Source organism: Penicillium cosmopolitanum, assembly GCF_028827165.1.
Source record: "Penicillium cosmopolitanum strain IBT 29677 chromosome Unknown utg000012l:1.0-3308103.0:1.0-3310761.0, whole genome shotgun sequence".
NCBI classification, from domain to species: domain Eukaryota; kingdom Fungi; phylum Ascomycota; class Eurotiomycetes; order Eurotiales; family Aspergillaceae; genus Penicillium; species Penicillium cosmopolitanum.
Genome location: NW_026622682.1, coordinates 855,404 through 874,321, shown reverse-complemented (window position 1 = coordinate 874,321; position 18,918 = coordinate 855,404). Strand labels below are relative to the sequence as shown.

Below are 18,918 nucleotides of genomic sequence, written 5' to 3'. Positions count from 1 at the left end.
CACATTTGCACATATATCATGTCCGTGTTTATGGTGTTGCTGGTCATTGCCGGCGTCGTGGCCGGAGTTCTCACTTCTTCGCACCCGCTGCCCAAATCAGCTATTGTTGACCTGGGGTACGCGCGTTATCAAGGGAGCTCATTATACAATGACGTGGATCAGTATCTGGGCATGCGATTTGCGAAGCCACCCCTAGATGACCTTCGATTTAGAGCGCCAGAAGACCCGGAAGACTCTTCCGATGTGCAAGATGCATCCGAAGTAAGATATTACCTTGCTATCTCTTTTTTTTCACACCTCGTCATTGTTCATGCACATGTTTGCTAACTGAGGGGTAGGTTGGCCCCATTTGCATCGGAGTAGGACAGTCGGTCAGTGAATCAAAAGCCGAGGATTGCTTGTTCATCAACGTCTTCAAGCCTAAGCATGCGTTGTCAAATTCGAGTCTGCCCGTGTGGTTCTTCATTCAAGGAGGCGGATATGCAGACAACGCCAACGCCAATTTTAACGGTAGTGAGGTCGTGGAGAACTCTGGGCAGGATATCGTCTTCGTGAATTTCAATTATCGCGTCGGCGTCCTCGGATTTCTTGCTAGTGAGGAGGTCCGTCAGAATGGCGATCTCAACGCCGGTCTGCTTGACCAGCGGAAAGCACTTCTCTGGGTGCAGAAGTATATTCACCTCTTTGGTGGAAACCCCGATCATGTGGTTATCCATGGTGATTCCGCCGGTGCTGGTTCAGTTGCGCTTCATCTAGCTGCATACGGTGGTGAGAACAAGAATCTATTCGTTGGCGCGGTGGCCGAATCCACCTTCTGGCCAACACAGCGAACGGTCGCAGATATGGAATTTCAGTATGAGCGCCTTGCGAAGCAGCTCGACTGTGATCATTCAGATGATGTTCTTTCTTGTCTCCGATCGGCCGATATCAACAGCATTCAGAAATACGACGCCGCATCGCCATTTCCTAACGGAAGCGACACCCCGGTACCACTATGGTATTTCTTGCCTGTGTACGATGGCGCCCTTGTCAGTGATCTCTTGTATAGCTCTTTTGAGCAGGGCAAAATTATCCATGTTCCACTCATCGTTACGGATGATACCAACGAAGGGACGGACTTTGCGTACAATGCGACCAGTGCAAACGAAGTATCACAGTTCATGAAGAACAATTACCCGAAACTCAATGACACTCAACTAAAAGAAATCAATAAGGCTTACCCATTGATGGATCCTCTTCCTAAACATGCTGCTTATTTCCCCTCTGCCGCTGCTGCATATGGCGAGTCGACCTTCATATGCCCTGGGAATATGATGACAGCTAGCATGTCGAAACATTTCTCACCTGATAAGGTCTGGAACTATCGTTTCAATGTGCGAGATAAGACGGAGATCAGCCAAGGCAAAGGTGTTCCTCATGTCCTCGATCTACCTGCTATCTTCGGCCTGGGACAAACCAGTGCGCCTTCTTTATCTTTCGCAAACACCAACTCGAAAATCGTCCCCATCACCATGGACTACTACCTTAGCTTTATTAAGACGCTGAACCCAAACACCTTGAGGAACCAAGATGCGCCCGAGTGGGATAATTGGGGAATTGGCACCGGACAAAGGTTGAAGCTCCAGACCAACAAAACTGAGATGGAAAGTGTTCCTAAGTTACAGATCGAAAGATGCGCGATGTGGAAGAATTTCTCGGATATTCTGGAGCATTAAGAGCGTGACTTGATCATTTAGGGTTTCACAGTCAGTCTTTGTATCACCTTGGTGACCCTTACCCCAAGGTTGTATAGCAAGCAGGTGTTTTCAAGAACAGCTGTAACTATTATCATTATAATTAATTTTAAATTCACCATATCTGTGCTCAACACGTTCATGCAAAGCTGTAGCATCCTGTTTTCTAAAGTATCCCCTCATCATCTGCATGCTATAGGTCCAGCCCTTCCCCACTCGACCCCGGGAGCCCATCATCGCCCGCTGATTTCATTCCGGACACCTCCGCAGGGCTTCCCCGAGAGGCAGTGACAAAGTGAGGGGTAGTGACGGGGAATCCTCTTTCATTCAAATCTGGGGAAGCTCCACAGCTCCACTTTCATCATGACTTGAGCTCTCCCTGCAATATCATGCTATGAAGCTCTTTTTGTTCCATACATATCTCCAGCATAAGATCTACCTTGGCTTCAAGTTCTGGGTAAACTTTTTGTCAATATGAGACCTAATGATCTACCTCTCTTCCCCACCCTCGCTGTTGAACTCGTTGAACTCATCGCCGATCACGCAGATAGTCAGAGCTTACTCGCACTCCGTCTCGTCTGTCGCGACCTCCAGAAGAAGACATTTCATCACTTCGCACGCAGATTCTTCTCTTCGATAAAAACCGACTTATCAGAGGAAAGTCTTGTTCGAATCGACGCGCTGTCACAAAATGCGGCTTTGCGACCATACGTTCATGGGTTGGCTTTCATGCTTCAGAACGGTGTCGGTCGCGGCCTTATTTGGGATCGTCATCCCTGGGGCCCACTGTCTGCCCCGTTAGAAGTCGATGAAATACGCCGCCTGCGAGATAACTTGGTCAAGTATCTCACCAACTGTCGATCGTTCTATATCTTTTGTCGATACCCAGAGGGTCACCCCGACATGAATCACGTCACCGTCACAGATGCAGTCGCAGTGTTCTTCGCGCTGGTCGTGGATGCCCGACTGCCCGTCTCATCATTTCACCTCATCTACGCAAATAAACACTCACGGACCTTGATTATGGATATGCGGCGAATACCGAAGATGCTCTACCGACAACCACAGTTCAAGATAGTTTGGTCAAATTTGCAGAAACTATCGCTGGAACAATATCTTACGCTGGACAACTTTGGATTTCTGCTTGAGCTGGTACTCAGTGCCCCAAACCTCACGACTCTCCTCTTAAATCTGGGGTCTCAGGATCTGGCGTGTGAGTTCATGCACGAGCTCGCCGAAACAGCCGCATTCCCCAAGTTGCAGGAACTGGCTTTATTCAGGACTTCTATCAGAGTTTCAGATTTGATGAGGATTCTCGATGGGTTGCGGGAGAATCTTACTGCGCTTACATTGTACCATGTGTCCCTCCCGGACAATAACTGGGCTGCCGTTCTAAAGCACCTAAGCCAGGGCTTCACTGCGCTGAAGACAATCTCGCTTTACTATCTATGGGCGACAGAACCGACAAAGGAACTGCTTTCTTTTCCGGATATTCATAAATCACCCACTTTGTCCGACATGCCAGATCGAAGTTTACACACCTTTTATTCGGAGGATCCGAAAAGCCCTTCTGTTCTTGGAATCGAGTATTCCGGTACAAAGATGTCACAAATTCTAAGCTTGCTGCAGAACACAGCTCTACCCACTTGATTTTATTACGAAATTAACGACCGCACTGAATTGAGTTCGTAGGAGTTAGTGGGGAATTCACTTTGATCACCCATGATACTTTAACCTTATTCCCGTCCTTTGCTTTCCCTTTTTTATTCATCGCCCTTCGGTTGATAAGAGATCTACGAAGAAAATAAGGCCAATACGTGTATTCGTGTATTTCATCTTGCCTGGTGGTCTGCTCGGTAGTTAGTATGACTCGTATGCGAGTGAAAGATACATCGGGTAAAAGACACATTTCAGTCAGGGATTTTCTTGTTTTCATCCGAGTCTTTTAGGGTCCGACTCTTCGCAAAAATCCGCCCTAGCATACGTAGCTCGGTTTAAATCCCTGCTAGGCTCCTGTCTTTTGTCCGAGTAATACATTGTTCTGCAAGAGGGGTGGAGCATAGTAGCATGACTATAATTTCGGCCCGCTTCCTGTGAAATCCGGCCAATAACCTTGGAACCTCTTATGAAACTCCAAACTAGTTCTGGAACTAGATCCTTAGTCCTTTTGTTTCAACAAATTTCAAACAACCTCTCGGCTTGGTCTGGGCGTTGGCAGGCGTTGGCAAATGCGCCCAGCCGAGCCTAGTTTTAGCTTTAGTTTTAGGGCCCCTCCCCCCTGCTGCCCGGCCGCCCTCCCGTCCCGAACTTTGCAATTTGTTTCCTTTCACTCCCCACTGCTACGCAATTCCATTGACTTTCAAAATGGCAGAAGACATCGCTGTAGTACGTGATCATTCCTAGTCACCAATTTGCATCCATATCTTACTCTGTCAGGATCCCGATTACTATGCTCTAAATGAGGGCTATGGTCCAGAAGATTTCAATTCGTGGGTCTAAACCAGAACTATCTGTTGACACTTTCGCCTGACATTCAATTAGTGAGACCACTTCTATTGCTTCGGCAATTTCCAAAGGCAGAATAGAAAATGGTCGAAGGTCAGACTCCGCATTCACGGCATAAAGAATCTTCTATACTGAGCCAAGAGCAGATATCAGGCCATGAAAGAGGATGACTATTGGTAAGTACCATGTTGACACCCCTTGATAAATTGACTAAATTAATATTGACCACATCCCAGGAGTCCTGCTGATGAACAACAATTTGAGTCCTTGGAAAATGGGTAAATCCGTCGTCATAACCCAGTCAGTCCTAGCTCGTGGTAATCGTTATTGACAAGTCCAGGCACATATTGTGTCTAGTTTTGGACCACCAGCAGAAGGACCCGCTGCATCGAGCACCCATCAAGAATCCTAAGGTCGTTATAGCCAATGATATTCATTCAATATATACTGACTCGGCCAACAGCACATCCTCGATATCGGTACGGGTAGGGGATCATGGGCAATGTAGGTCAAAATCAATATATCACAAGGCCAATGACACACATCTAATCATCTTTCCTATAGTGACATGGCAGATTACTATCCGTCAGGTATTAATCATTTATCTGTTCCTCGACATTCTCTTTGCGATTCTGATAAATAACTATAGCAACCGTTCGCGGTGTTGATATCTTTCCTCCGCCTGTCTCTTGGATGCCCCCCAATTGCGTCTTTGAAGTCGACGATATCCTCCGCGAATGGACGTGGAGAGAACCATTCGATTATATTCATCTTCGTATTCTCCTAGGTGCGTTTGATGACGCCGGCTGGTCCTTGGCATATGATCGCTGCTACAAGTAAGTTCAATCTCCATCACAACTTCCTAAAAATACTACCTGGGCAGTATATACTGACATAATTAGCAGAGGTCTTAATCCTGGCGGCTGGATTGAGCAACTGGAGTTTGATATCAATCTACAAAGCGAAGATGGATCTCTAAAGCCAGAACATCATCTTTCCAGCTGGGGCAAAAACATGATTGCGTGCGGTGAGCGAGCTGGCCGCCCACTTACCACTCAGAAAACCATGAAATCTGCTATTGAGAAGGCAGGTTTTGTTGATGTACACGAGCACGTATACAAGGTACCCTTGGGTCCATGGGCTAAGAATCAGCTCCTGAAGGAGGCGGGCCGGGTTAACTATCTTGTTTGGACATCTGGTCTGGAAGGCTATGCCATGTGGCTTCTCACTAAATTCGGAGCGCCAGAGCCGTGGACCAAGGAAGAGGTTTATGTTTTTCTTGCTCGTGTCCGGAAGGAGTTGTCGGACCCGAGTATTCACGCATATCAATATGTGTACGTTTTAGTGTCTCATTTTTTGTATTCTAGTGCTAACAAGATACAGTCGACGAGTGTGGGCACGCAAGCCAACGGAGGAAGAGCTGAAAGTGAAGAGAGAAAGTAAGACGCCAGAAGAAGAGATTAAGAGTGAAAAATAGTCGAATTGCCGACATATCTGAACTCAATGATATTTGCACACTTTATACGTTTTTTTGAGCGGTTGGGGCCCCCGCAGAGACAGCTCCGAAGTTAGCGAAGTCGGATAATTCGGTTGAATATAGCATTGTTGCAGATTTGCCATTGTACAACAAATCATGTACTACTAGTAGCTACTGGTGTTGGTACTGTACAAATATCCATAGGCATCTTCAAATCGGACTCTCGTACATGTAAAACATTTAACTTATAATGTATACCTTCTATGCAACGAGATTATGCTGAATTTTGCGCCATTGATCTTATAGCTTTGACCGTAGACCTGATGAGCCAACCGTGGCAGTTGAAGCGATTTCTCGATAGCAAATGCCAGCCCTTTCCCCTCAGATTCGAGTCTAGGAAAATTGTGGCCTGCAGTGTGCTCAAATAAAGCCCTCCCCCGGGGCCCACAAAAAGACCCAGTCAGGAATGCACATCGATCTAGAACAGCGGAATCATCAAGGGAACGAACATGCAGAGTCGGGGTCTTCAAACGCGGCGTGTACCATTCTGGTCGCAATCCACACGGGATTTCCAGTGGTTCGCGATCTAAAAAATACTTGCGCGATTGCCGATTTACCTTTTCCATCTCATCAAGAACGCCAACTATCGTCGAGATTGTGGTACGAGCTGAGTCCGGGAGAAGGTCAATTTGTCTTTCGCGGAACGGAGTCTTTTCTGGTTCTCCAAAAAAAGGTTGCCAAAGGCGAATTGACAATATTCAGTATTTGCGGTAAGAGGCGCTACCGGCAAACAGAATACCGCGAACTGAATTGGCAGGGGTTGTTTGGATACTCGGCAATCTGCTCTAGGAGGTAGGCTTGCAAAACAGAAGCTCCTTGACTGAAACCGAGAACCCCATCAAAAGGGCCTTGCTCGGTGAAAGCTTTGTGGACTAAATCATGTGCTAGCCTCATACTGGAAGCTTTGAAGTCTCTCGAGTAGCAAAAATACGGACCAGGGTACTTTGATGACCCTGATTCATGCGCGCGTAATTATTAGTTTCTGGTTGATATAATAATGGATGCCACGGGTACAAAAATCACCTGGCGCTGGAGGACATTCCTTGTTTCCTTGCGGATAGTATAATTCCCATCTGAGATCAGAATATTGCAGAACTTGCGATATCTTTCGCTTCATAATCTCTGAGTTATTCCCAGTCCCATGGAGACAGAGAATTCGCATTTTCGGGATTCTTCTTTCGCTACTGGTGCGTTGTTCAATCAGTACGAGAATAGATTTTGGTTTGCTTGTGTGGGCTTCTCGAATAATCAGTAAAATAATACACATCCCATCCGAAACTGCAAGTACTAGTAGTACTTACTCATCATTTGTGCCTTTGAGGCTGCTAGAATGCACCACGTTTGCAATGCGGAGTTTGTGCAACCCATCTAACATGAACTGTGGGGATTGGAGTATACGTATCGAATCTTGGGCGCGAAGAAATGGCGCTTATTGGATCAAATTAAATCGCCATGCATGTTGCTACATATAGTCACACGCAGATCAACCACTATTTAACTGCTCGGGCACTGCTCGGGGTGATACATTGCTGGAACTCAAAGCTATGTGTCCAAATCATTTGTAAAGCGAAAAAAAAAGCGTCGCTTATTGCCGAGGTTTAGCATTCAAAAGAAGTACAATATAGCATATAAAGTGAAACTCTTCCCTCGATCGCCCAATCATTTCTCTTTGAAGGTTTGCTTCCTTACGTTTCGTCCAGAAAGTTCCAATGTCCATGAGTGTACATCACCTTCCAACTGAAGAGCAAGGTTGATCTTTTCTCGTGGCCACAAGGTGATGTAGTTATCAGACCAAATGACCGGGGCAATTTCATTGCCGTTCGAGTCGATTGCATTCAAGTGCGTGAATACCGCGGGAGTTTTAGACTTATTCTCCAGCTCAACCTCTCTATGAGTCCATCCATTTTGGCTCTTGACTTTGGAACTCTTGACCTTAACTTTGACGGTAGCAGGCGGCAATGATTCCAACTTGGTGAGGTCTGCATATTCAGTCACCGGAGTGTGATACCATGTCGAGTTTGACCAGTCCAATACATCAGGCTTGGGAGAAAGCCAGTATACATTGCGACTAATCTCATGTTTTCCCTTTGCATCTTTCAGGACAACCCGCAGGAATCCCACATCTTTGATCTTGCCGATGCCACTCACCGAGTGAAGTTGTTTCGAAGTGGTAGGCAATGTGTGGGTCTTCAACTTGGTGCTGGAAATCTTTTTGCCATTCGAATCAATTAAATCGATCAAAATCTGACGACCGCCTTTGCTCTTGATAGAATGGTTGATGAGCCAGATACTTTCTGTCTCATAGTCATATGCAACATGCTCCATGCGAGATCCGACCTTCGTGCCAAAATATGAGCCCATTGGATTTAGGTAGTAGTCAAAGAGTTGCCAGTGCAAATTAGGCCATGCACTATTTAACATCCAGTAGATTGCACCGGTCGCAGGGCGAGAAGCATTTTGGTGAGCAGAGTAAGCTTCAAATTGGGCGCGAGTTGCTTCGTAGTCTGCCATTTGGCATTTCACGATGTAGTCTTCCAGACTTTTTGGTTTTCCGTAACGACCGAAAATACCCTTGTTGTATATCTTCCGAGTGTAAAAAGAAGAAATCGAACTTGACATATGGTACAATCCTTCCTCTGGCTCGGTCCAAAGAGTCTCCAATTCGTCATTCGACATGAACCTTTTCAGGGGTCCCATCTCAGGTGTGCCAACGCCCGCGCCCAGCTCAGAGCCAAACCCAAAGCCAGCCCCCAATTTGTCTCCATACCAGTAATTTGGTGGAACCCAGTCATAGGGGCCATCCATTTTCATTCCTGAAGGGCCGAGATCCTCTGGATATCCGCGCTTACTCGCCGATGCAATAATAGGATTGCCCCAATCCATCTTCGCTAAAGCGTTGGTGTACACTTCCGTCGCTCGATCGTTAGGCCAATAATCTGAGCCTACCAAAAATCCAAGCATAGACGGATGTGGTTGCATCATCTCGGCTTCGTGAAGCATTGCTGCACCAGCGATCGGATAGTCGGCATCTTCCCACTTGTATCCTGTGCCGTCGTCATTGTACTAGTAGCAAAACATTAATAAACTTGAATGAGACTATACTTTTTCAATAGATATACTCACCTCCCAGCCTTCCCATTTAGTGCAGCATTCCCAGCCGGCCAGAACCATCATTCCCATCCGGTCAGCTAATTCATAAAGCTCAGGATGCTCCTGTTTTCCTTCCAGTCGTACGGTGTTCAGTCCCATATCAAGCATGTACTGAAAGATAGTCCGAACTCGACCTTCATCGTATCGCAAGAAAATATCTGGCCCATATCCTGCTCCTAGAACTTCGAATGGATATCCGTTCACAGTGAATTTGGTATCATTATGTGAATTGACAGATGAGTGGGCGCTTCTGATTCCAAATCGAAGAGGACGAGAGCGATCCGAAATATTTTGGCTATCGTCATCAAGAAACATGGTAGCATGAGCTGAGTAGAGAGGCTGTGAACCCCAGCTCGCTGGCCACCAGATCTGGGGTTTCTTAACGCCAACCCTGATAGATGCCTTTATTTTTTGATTAGGCAAGAGACGAAAGTTTCGGGCAAATTGTATCGGCTCGCCGCCATTTGGTGGTTCTATAGCGCCGTCGAGGGTGACACGAACGATTTTTGACTCGTGATTGACCAAGTCAGTCGTCAATGTAACATTCACTTCTTCATTTCCGTTTAGATTCATGGCATCCTTGAAGTCGGTATTCACGCGAAATGGAGACATAGATACTGCGCCAGTTTGAGAGATATCGACATTACGCCACACGCCCGTGCCATTATCTGCAGGGTGGGGATTCCAGTCCTCGAAGCTCTGTGCGAAATCCCTGTCATAATTCGTGGGGTATGCGCGGATGAGAAGACAGTTGTTTCCTTCCTGAATGTGAGTTGTTATGTTGTATTTGTGTCCACCGTAGGAGCCTTGCTGCTCCTCCTTGGATGCGACGCGTGCACCATTCATATAAATATCAGCTTTCGAGGTGATCCCGTGAGTGATCAAGTCGAAGTGTTTATCGCCAGATGGGTTTATTGTAAACTCTTCTCGGTACAGCCATGGCTGTCGGAAGATCTCCCTGTCTCCCACGTTCTCCATATTGTCGGAAAAGAACAGATGCGTGTCGTTATACATCCCATTCGCGATGAGACCGGCCATGACTGTTCCACGTGCTGCAACTCGGTACCAGTGACTGGTGTTGAGCCCTGGCTTTGATAGCATAGCCATGTCATCCGAGACGCGCATGACTGACTGGAGATGCCATCCTGGAACAATAGCCGTATCGCCGGCTTTCGAAACCAAAGCATCAGATGCTGTCACTGCACTTAGGCTGCAAAATGTTGCGACAAGGGCTATAAGCCATTGCTGTAGAGGTAAACGCATCCTTGTTCAAGGCCCAACTCGGCCGGGTCCACGTCGACTGGGATACTCGCCTTCTCTTGCGTTGATGTGCAGCTTGAACTCATAAATATTTTCACCGAGTCCCTCTGTGGGGTAAACGAAACTCTCAAAGTTGCACTGCATTGCGATCGGACGGGAGTATTTACAACCGTGGTAGATCGACAGGGTATATCGCAGGTTATGGTTGCACAGTTTTACTTATATTTAGTTAGTAGTGTCTAGCGTGGCGTCGGCGATTCCGGGAAAGCTGGAGGTTTCCCCGGTTGAGCTTGTGATAAACCACGAATTTCCTCTTCGAGGCAGTGGGTGGACTCTTGGCAGAAGCTTTAACTAGGATGCAGTTTGGGTGTCGAGTGGTATTAATGACATATGGTTAAAGCCATGATGAGTCGTTCAATCAAACTATACGTGGGGAAGAGGATTACGAGCCTCGGCATGATGGGCAGGGGTCCTGTACATTTCTTCGCTCTCATGGCAGATATTTAATGAATGGAATAATCTTCGATTCAAATTCGAAGCACATGGCTCAAAGTCAATCAAATCAAACTGGTAAGAAACTTGAAAATGGGGGGCACTAGCTAGTTAGTGGCAGATCAAATGTGTTAATGGTGAACAAAATATGACAATTCATCAATGTTGAACTCGCAGTAGATAGTTAGAAGAAGGGTGCAAGCTAGTTTGCTTCATGTTTGTCAAAAAATCGCGTATTGGACATAATGGCATACTCGTGTTACTACGGAAAGCCGCGCCACAGTTGTTTGTTTCCAACGTCACCCGCCATCCCTCTTGAATATCTTTCGACCCAAGCTTCCTACCAACTTGAAGTCACCTACAATTCTTTTGTTCCACCTCACCATAAAAGAGGCCCCTGGAAGCCCTCGCCTTGGAAACCCTCGCCCTGGAAGGGTTGGAGACAGAGCAAGGGCCCCGGGACAACCATTCTCTCCCTTCCGGAAAGGGATGGTCGTTACAACATCGGAATGCGTCGACTGTTGTATCGTCGGTTTCAGCCAGGAACCGCCTGGTCGGTCGGCTACAGTGGACCTGAACGATAGCTCGCCCCATTAATCGCTCGCATTGTCTCCATCGACTCCATCGAGTGGTCGCATAGTGATTCCTGACAGGTTCGCCCGCATTCCCTGTCGACCCTCATCGTGGAGACCGACCGGCCAGAACCATGGGAGCCACGATATAATGACAGCCCCGATGTTGCACCTCATAGAAAGCCTTCACCTGGTTTCGGTGGACGGAGTCCCTTCTTTCGATGGAAAACGCTTCATGCGGTCGAGCGTAGTGCTTCAGGGACCCTGTCCCCTGTCCAGGGAGCCGTTGTGATTCGAGGGATGTCCGCCTTGTTTCCATACCAGCTCCTAGTGTTGTTGGAATGCGGCCTCTTGATCCACACGGCCCTGTTGCTATCTCGTCGATTCCTTTTGCGCGTTCTGTCACCTCGCTTTTCCCGCCGGACGTTCTGCCAGCTGAATAGCCTCAACCTCAGTTGTTGGGGATGTGAGATACAAAGTGACTGCACAACGACTCACCAAACACAGAATATTCACTTCAATCCTCGATATATTTGACTTTTTACTATATACGGATGGCGGGCCATACCACTCGGCCCTCATGGATGGGCCTTTTTGCCTTGGGCCTAGCCAGTCTATCATCGGTCCAAGCTCTGGACTTGGATGCAACTAATGATGGTAAGTCAATTTACTTATTGCCCGAGCTTTCTCCGTGATCAATAGCTAATGTTCTGAAGAGTCCGTGAAGAAAGCAGCCAAGATCGTCGCGACCGACATGATGAGCTACTACACTGGTTATCGACCCGGCGACAACCCGGGTAACTTGCCCGATCCTTACTACTGGTGGGAAGCCGGTGCGATGTTCAACGCTATCATCGATTATTGGTTTGTGACTGGCGACGATCAATGGAATGAATGGACCATACAGGGTCTTTTATGGCAGGCTGGTGACAACGCTGCCTTCATGCCGAATAACCAAACGAAGACGGAAGGAAACGATGACCAGGCTTTCTGGGGATTCACAGCCATGTCTGCCGCGGAACGAAACTTCCCAAATCCCCCGGCGGACAAGCCGGGCTGGCTGGAAATGGCTCAAGCAACCTTCAATACGCAGGCTCCGCGATGGGACGAATCTTCTTGCGGGGGTGGATTGAGATGGCAGATCTTCACGTGGAACAACGGATATAACTACAAGAATACTATTTCAACCGGTGGGTTCTTCAACCTGGCTGCGCGTCTTGCGAAATATACCGGCAACCAAACTTATGCCGATTGGGCTGAGCGAGCGTGGGATTGGACTTACAATGTCGGGTTTATGACTCACGAATATCACTTCTGGGATGGCGCAAGTGATTTGAGTAACTGCACCGAGATGAACAAGATCGAGTGGACCTACAACGCTGGTGTCTATCTCTTGGGTGCAGCCAACATGTATAATCTGGTAAGTGCTAACCCCAATATTTGCAATAGTAAACCTGAATCTGACAAATTCCGCAGACAGAAGACCAGAAATGGAAGGAGAGAACGCAAAAGGTCCTCGATGCAACCGATGTCTTCTTCCAAAAGGATATTATGTATGAACGCGCATGCGAGACAGTGAATACTTGCATGGTGGACCAACGTTCATTTAAAGGTTATCTTGCCCGATGGATGGCAGCCACTACTCAAATGGCACCATTTACCTACGATCAAATCATGCCCAAACTCAAAGCCACCGCAGAAGCAGCAGCCAAGACATGTACTGGCGGACCCAAGGGAAGTTCGTGTGGAATGAAATGGACGGAAAAGAAATGGGATAACACGAGAGATTTCGGTCAGCAGATGGCAGCCCTGGAGGCCATCCAGTCGAACCTTGTTACGCGTGTCGCTGCCCCGTTTACACATAACGACGGCGGCACAAGTAAAGGTGATCCCGGCGCCGGCGGCAAGCCGGAACAGCCGAAGCCTGGCTCTTTGATGCGTGATATCACTACGGCAGACCGTGCCGGTGCCGGTATTTTGACAGCCATGATGATGGTCGCCATCGGTGGCTCAGCTGGATGGTTATGTTGGGATTAGAATGCCGTGCTATTTTGTCTTTTCTCTCATACTCCGATTTTCCGTTCTGTTCTTTCCGGCGTTGAATATTCCTTTTCATTGGGTCGGCGTACATGGCGTTTTGTGAATAACTTTCCTACTCAGCATACGTCTCTGTCAACTTAGTTGTGCAATTCATCTTAAACTGGTATGACATTTGTGGTGCTAATACTTCAGTCTTCAACTTGAAGAGCCGCACCAATCGGGTAAACTCTGGAAACTATCTTCAATCCAGCTAGCTCCCCTACGCCCTTCTGCCCCTCTTAACCAAGATAGCCTCGGTTGTGAGCTTCAATCATTGGCTCCCCACAACCCCCATGCGGGGAAACTGGGGCCTTCGTGGGTATAGCCCTTGGCTAGGAACGGGATATACTACCAAACAGTGTAACGGACCGCTGGAGCTGCCGATCTACCCCTAAATCTGATTGCAACTTCCCTGACTAAATCATTACGCACTCCACATCGTAATAAAATTAAGTTCGGCACCACGTCGGAAGCGCTTCACTCCGCAAGTTTGCCTACCCCGACAATTGCCCGACAAGCTTAGTTATGTGTGGGGGTGACGCACTCGGAAATCCCGAAGGAAAGATATTAAAATAAGGAGTTTCGTCGGTGCGAGTCCTACTCGTATAGAAATTCCTGTTCCACTAGCAACCATGTGGTCCGCATTCCTGGGAATTGCGGGGCTTGTAGCGGCCGTTGAGGCCCAAGAGGTCTTTCATACGACAAAGGGCCACTCAGCTCGACCTCAATGCACACATGCTACTACTTCGGCAAGCTATTACTTCCAGCCATTTTCGTTCACTCTCAATGAGACTGTTCGGTGGGTACCCCGGTCTAGGATAATGATGGCGCGAGCTAACATCTTCAAGATATGCAACATCTATGCCGTCGCCTACTACGACGAAGACATATGCGCCAGCGTACACCGATGCAGTCAAGCATTTTACTTCACTGTCAACAACAACATGGGGTAATTGGCTGCCTGGACAGACGGCCATCAGTGCAACTGATACGGATGATCCATTTGGACAGGCTGCATGGTCATCCATGTGGCAGGAAGCTGATCTGAAAAACTATGTGAGTTCGTGGCTTGCATGCTTTTGGCTTGGGACAATTCTCATCTCTTTCTCTAGACAACTACTGGCATGTACTCAAAGACTGTCAACCCCACCCCTGTTCCAACTAGCGAGCTTGTCCTCCCTCCGAGTGACTACTTCGGCCCTACCGATTGCTATAGCTTTCCGGATGACTTTGTATTTGGCGTTGCTGGTAGTGCTGCCCAAATTGAAGGCGCCGTCGGCCTTGAAGGCCGGTCTCCTAGCCTGCTGGAGAAATTGATCTCGGACGACAGACCCAAGGACTACGTCACGAATGAGAACTATTATCTTTACAAGCAGGATATTCAGAGATTGGCAGCCATGGGTGTGGAATACTACAGTTTCACCATTCCGTGGACTCGCATTTTGCCATTTGTGCACCCTGATACTCCCGTCAATCAACAGGCGATCGACCACTATGATGATCTTATCAATACGGTTTTGGATGCTGGCATGCAGCCTGTGATTACTATGCTTCACTTCGACAGTCCTCTCATGTTCGTCGCCAGTGATAACATTAGTAAGTCTACATAGTTCTCCGAGTACCGATTATCACAGCTGCTGACATTTTTCTTTCTAGCGAAACATCCCGATATCGGGTATAACAATGCCGGTTATCAGAACGAGACCTTCGTTGATGCCTTCGTCAATTACGGCAAAGTTCTTCTCACGCATTTCGCCGACCGAGTTCCAATCTGGGTGACTTTCAATGAGCCATTGCTCTATGCTTTCAACTTCCAAGGAGTTGACAATGTTGTCCACGCACATGCCCAAGTCTACAAGTTCTATCACGACCAATTGAAAGGGAAGGGCAGAATCGGAATCAAGTTCAATGATAATTTTGGAGTCCCGAAGAACCCTGGAAATTCTAGCCATGTTAATGCTGCAAATCGGTTCAACGAGATGCAACTTGGCTTCTTCGGAAACCCGATCTTCCGCGGAGAGCAATACCCCAAGTCTATTCTAGACACTATGCCAGGGGCGCGACGCTTGAATGACTCCGAGCTAAAATATATCAATGGCACGTCTGATTTCTTTGGAATTGATCCATACACGGCAACGGTGGTCTCACCGGCTGATGAGGGTATTGATGCTTGTGCGAAGAACACTGCCGATTCTAACTCGCTTTTCCCGTATTGTGTTAAGCAAGAGACGGAGAATATCTATGGATGGAATATTGGTTATCGTTCAGGTTGGTTTTTCTTCTTCAGTTTTGACAATAAGTGCCCAGGTGTACGAGTACTGACATTATTACTAGAATCGTATGTCTATATCACGCCGACTTACTTCCGGGAGTACCTACTCTACCTGTGGAACACATTCCGACACCCCGTGTTCGTATCTGAGTTTGGTTTCCCTGTTTATGGTGAGGCTGACAAGGACCTTCCTGATCAACTGTATGTTTCCAATTTGCTTTTCCTCTCCTCGCCATCGATGATACCCCATCTCCGTCATGATGCTAATGCCTGCACAGATTCGACTCTCCCCGAAGTGTTTACTACCTCTCCTTTATGTCTGAGATCCTAAAGTCAATCTACGAAGATGGTGTCCACGTCATGGGAGCTCTTGCCTGGAGTTTTGTCGATAACTGGGAATTCGGCGACTATTCTGCGCAGTTTGGCATCCAAGTGGTGAATCGAACGACTCAGCAGCGCCACTACAAGAAGAGTTTCTTTGATCTGGTAGACTTTGTGAAGACACGACAGGGCAAGAAGGAGTAGTTCTAGATCTCAGATAGAATATATGAATGAATACAAGTAGTTCTTCCATAAATATTCCCCGAATGTTGCTGTTGTTGCTATTCCTGCAGCTGTTGATGTTTTTATACTTCGGACTCGCCAGTTGACCCGGTCCGAGTGCACGTGATGGCGCCTTCCCTTTGACGGCAGCTCTCGTTGTGACTTTGCAACTTCACAACTCTCCCACGCCCACACAAACGCGCAATATCGATCGCATTCGAGCGGCAAATGGACTGCGACAACCGCCAGAATGGCTGATTCTTTCACTCTCCCCTTGCGACCAAATCTGGAGAAATCCGACCGTCCAGATACCCTTCCCGTCGAGATTGCCCAGATCAACGAGCAGTGGGGTGGCTTCCGTGATGTCAACGAAGAAGTCCTGCTAGCGAAGCTCGCCGAAGAGGAGGAACGAGGTGGACCTTTGGATTCCGATGAAGATGGCGACAAAAAAGAAATGGACACCACCGAGCGCCGGGAGGAGCTATACAAGCGGCGTGCGGAGATCACCCAGTTTGCGATGTTTGTCAATATATACCCAGTGAAAGCTAAAACGACGACGCAGGTTGAAACAGAAGCTAACTCGATGTTGGTAGGGCCTCCCATATGGAAACTATGTTCGCTCTCGACTTCATATCGCTGTTACTATCCAAGCATGCTCCCCGCCAGGCCGAAACTTCCATGTCCGCATTCCTCAAACAAGTCGCCCCCGTTGGTTCACTCAATTCCGAGGTCGTCCACCCTCCTCCAAAGCCAGACTCGGTCAATAAAGATATATCGACGGTATCGAGGGGCTGGAGAATTCAAAACTTCAACTCCGCGGCCAACAAACTACTCGGCGCAGCTTCTCGGCTTGAAAAGGAAGTTGAGGCAGAGACGAAATACTGGAATTCGGTGCTAGCGATTAAAGATAAAGGATGGAAGGTCTGTAGACTTCCTCGGGAGAGACAATCTCTGGGTGTACAGTATGGATTTATGGAAGGTAAGATCAAGTTCTACTTCTCCACTTGCGCACCGGCTCTTTCTAACCAAGACACATAGCTACACCTGTTTTCCGCGACCGTGGACTTGCTTCTTTGCGACGTGGCAACGATGGCAGCTTAGTGTTGGACCAAGGGCTGGTTCCCTCGGGTTCGCGCTTCGTTCGGGTCCGCGTGAAACGAGGCTCTAGAATCACCGGTTGTACAAAGCCGCCCGGGGCTAGCTCCAACGATGCGGAGTCTATTGAGCAACGGATCCTCCAAGCTCGCGATTCCGTCTTCGAGGACGAACTGTTCCATGAGCTTGTTCGAGAGGCCAGGGCGATTGCTAGCTGTGGTGTGACGACGCGACAAAATCTCATTCAGATCCCGGCCGCTGATGACCTTGAAATTCTGCTTGATCTGGTGGATACCAATGACGAGAGTGTTCACACTGAACAAGAGTCATCTCAAGACGATGTTGTTCTTGCGAATGGCGTGGCCCACTCTATTCGCATACTGCTTTCCTTTGCTCATCGTCAAAACTTACACCGACGAACGCAAGTCCCACTGCCCTTGACTCCAAAGAGACGACCCAATCCCGAGTATCATCTTTTACGCCCTGCACTCGCATATCTTCAGCATATTTCAGAAGCTCGGTATCTAGAATCATTCGTTCACGACATTGTTACTACTCTGCGGTCTTCGGGCTTCCAGGTTCCCGAATTCACAGCCCAGATGTTTTCCAACTGGAATCTACCCCATCATCACTCTTCCCCGAACGCGCTTGAAGGTCTCGTTGCAAGCTCTTTGAAACCAATCGAGTCCGTGTTTCAAGGAAATCTCCTCACGCCGAACAGTGTCTTTACCGTGAGAATGCGCACCAATATGTCATTCCCTCCTTTTGGCACGCACTACGATGTCTCTTTCGACCTACCATCTGTTCCAGACCTCAAGTCCCCAGGCAATCTAAGTCTGAGAGAGGAGGTTGAAGCTGCCGTGGCCCACCTTCTATTACTCGACGTTGTCATGAAAATCTCATCTGTGGAAGCGGATGAGGAGAAAAAGACCGAACCGGATACCCCTGCCAAACGATGGTGGGATCCTATTTATCCCCATATGGGTGAACTGCTTCTTGCCTACGACCATCCCGAAAAGCACAAGAAGCTGCGAATTGTCCTATCTCGCGACCAGCTCTCCCTTGAAACCTACCTGGTCCGCTGTATTGACGGAATTGGAATTGGCGCAGCAGAGGGACGATCGCAACATACAGAAACAAAGACCTGGAAACTCCAACAATCCCCGGGCGGTCTTAACCAACAATCCTCTGCGATGGACTTTGTGACGGCCGAGGCATCGACCTAGCCGATTCAGATCGGGCCGAGCACCCGCCACCGGCACCTGAGTCCGTTTTCCGCCGACCCACCATAACAACTGGGCTTGTGGTTTAGTGGTATAATACTCCCTTAGCATGGGAGTGGTCCGGGGTTCGATTCCCCGCGAGTCCATTTTTTGGTCTTTCAGCATCTTCCCGGCTGTCGTGAAGCTCTTTTTTTGTTCCTGGAGGAATGGAAGGCTGTCACCGACGAAGGGGAAGAGGTGGGGCCACAAACGGCAGGGAAAAATTTTTCTAATGCGAAAGAGCTCTGCATTCACAACCCGGACAAAGATCTGGAAGCCGTCAGCATCATCTCATGTCTATTTAGCATTCTGTGTTCGATGACGAGGGCCTGTCTCTGGCATTGACACATTTGCTCTTTGGAGTGGCCTGGATCTTGTCGCTATGTACAGATTAATTGTCAACAAATAAACAAGTACC

General features: G+C 48.0%; 7 protein-coding genes across 7 annotated transcripts; 6 read left to right on the top strand and 1 right to left on the bottom strand.

Moving 5' to 3' along the window:
* Window positions 1–18: 18 nt before the first annotated feature.
* N7509_013107 (putative carboxylesterase) lies at window positions 19–1,715 on the top strand (the record flags this gene model as incomplete). Its single annotated transcript, XM_056637744.1, has 2 exons — window positions 19–261; window positions 339–1,715. The coding sequence occupies 2 exons, from the start codon at window positions 19–21 to the stop codon at window positions 1,713–1,715; spliced, it is 1,620 nt and encodes a 539-aa protein (XP_056481251.1).
* A 492-nt stretch (window positions 1,716–2,207) lies between these two features.
* On the top strand, window positions 2,208–3,383 carry N7509_013106 (uncharacterized protein; the record flags this gene model as incomplete). The annotated part of the gene is made up of 1 exon (XM_056637743.1): window positions 2,208–3,383. The coding sequence occupies one exon, from the start codon at window positions 2,208–2,210 to the stop codon at window positions 3,381–3,383; it is 1,176 nt and encodes a 391-aa protein (XP_056481250.1).
* A 714-nt stretch (window positions 3,384–4,097) lies between these two features.
* Window positions 4,098–5,715, top strand: N7509_013105 (class I SAM-dependent methyltransferase; the record flags this gene model as incomplete). Its single annotated transcript, XM_056637742.1, has 11 exons — window positions 4,098–4,118; window positions 4,170–4,222; window positions 4,275–4,331; window positions 4,385–4,414; window positions 4,475–4,516; window positions 4,579–4,654; window positions 4,702–4,742; window positions 4,803–4,828; window positions 4,888–5,074; window positions 5,144–5,572; window positions 5,622–5,715. 11 exons carry the CDS (start codon window positions 4,098–4,100, stop codon window positions 5,713–5,715), a joined length of 1,056 nt encoding a protein of 351 aa, XP_056481249.1.
* A 1,719-nt stretch (window positions 5,716–7,434) lies between these two features.
* N7509_013104 (putative glycosyl hydrolase) lies at window positions 7,435–10,188 on the bottom strand (the record flags this gene model as incomplete). The annotated part of the gene is made up of 2 exons (XM_056637741.1): window positions 7,435–8,838; window positions 8,899–10,188. 2 exons carry the CDS (start codon window positions 10,186–10,188, stop codon window positions 7,435–7,437), a joined length of 2,694 nt encoding a protein of 897 aa, XP_056481248.1.
* A 1,615-nt stretch (window positions 10,189–11,803) lies between these two features.
* N7509_013103 (glycoside hydrolase family 76 protein) lies at window positions 11,804–13,286 on the top strand (the record flags this gene model as incomplete). Its single annotated transcript, XM_056637740.1, has 3 exons — window positions 11,804–11,906; window positions 11,966–12,669; window positions 12,726–13,286. The coding sequence occupies 3 exons, from the start codon at window positions 11,804–11,806 to the stop codon at window positions 13,284–13,286; spliced, it is 1,368 nt and encodes a 455-aa protein (XP_056481247.1).
* A 674-nt stretch (window positions 13,287–13,960) lies between these two features.
* N7509_013102 (glycoside hydrolase family 1 protein) lies at window positions 13,961–16,125 on the top strand (the record flags this gene model as incomplete). Its single annotated transcript, XM_056637739.1, has 6 exons — window positions 13,961–14,127; window positions 14,177–14,384; window positions 14,441–14,924; window positions 14,985–15,596; window positions 15,663–15,801; window positions 15,879–16,125. The coding sequence occupies 6 exons, from the start codon at window positions 13,961–13,963 to the stop codon at window positions 16,123–16,125; spliced, it is 1,857 nt and encodes a 618-aa protein (XP_056481246.1).
* A 268-nt stretch (window positions 16,126–16,393) lies between these two features.
* N7509_013101 (mediator of RNA polymerase II transcription subunit 17) lies at window positions 16,394–18,464 on the top strand (the record flags this gene model as incomplete). The annotated part of the gene is made up of 3 exons (XM_056637738.1): window positions 16,394–16,662; window positions 16,737–17,122; window positions 17,182–18,464. The coding sequence occupies 3 exons, from the start codon at window positions 16,394–16,396 to the stop codon at window positions 18,462–18,464; spliced, it is 1,938 nt and encodes a 645-aa protein (XP_056481245.1).
* Window positions 18,465–18,918: the final 454 nt, after the last annotated feature.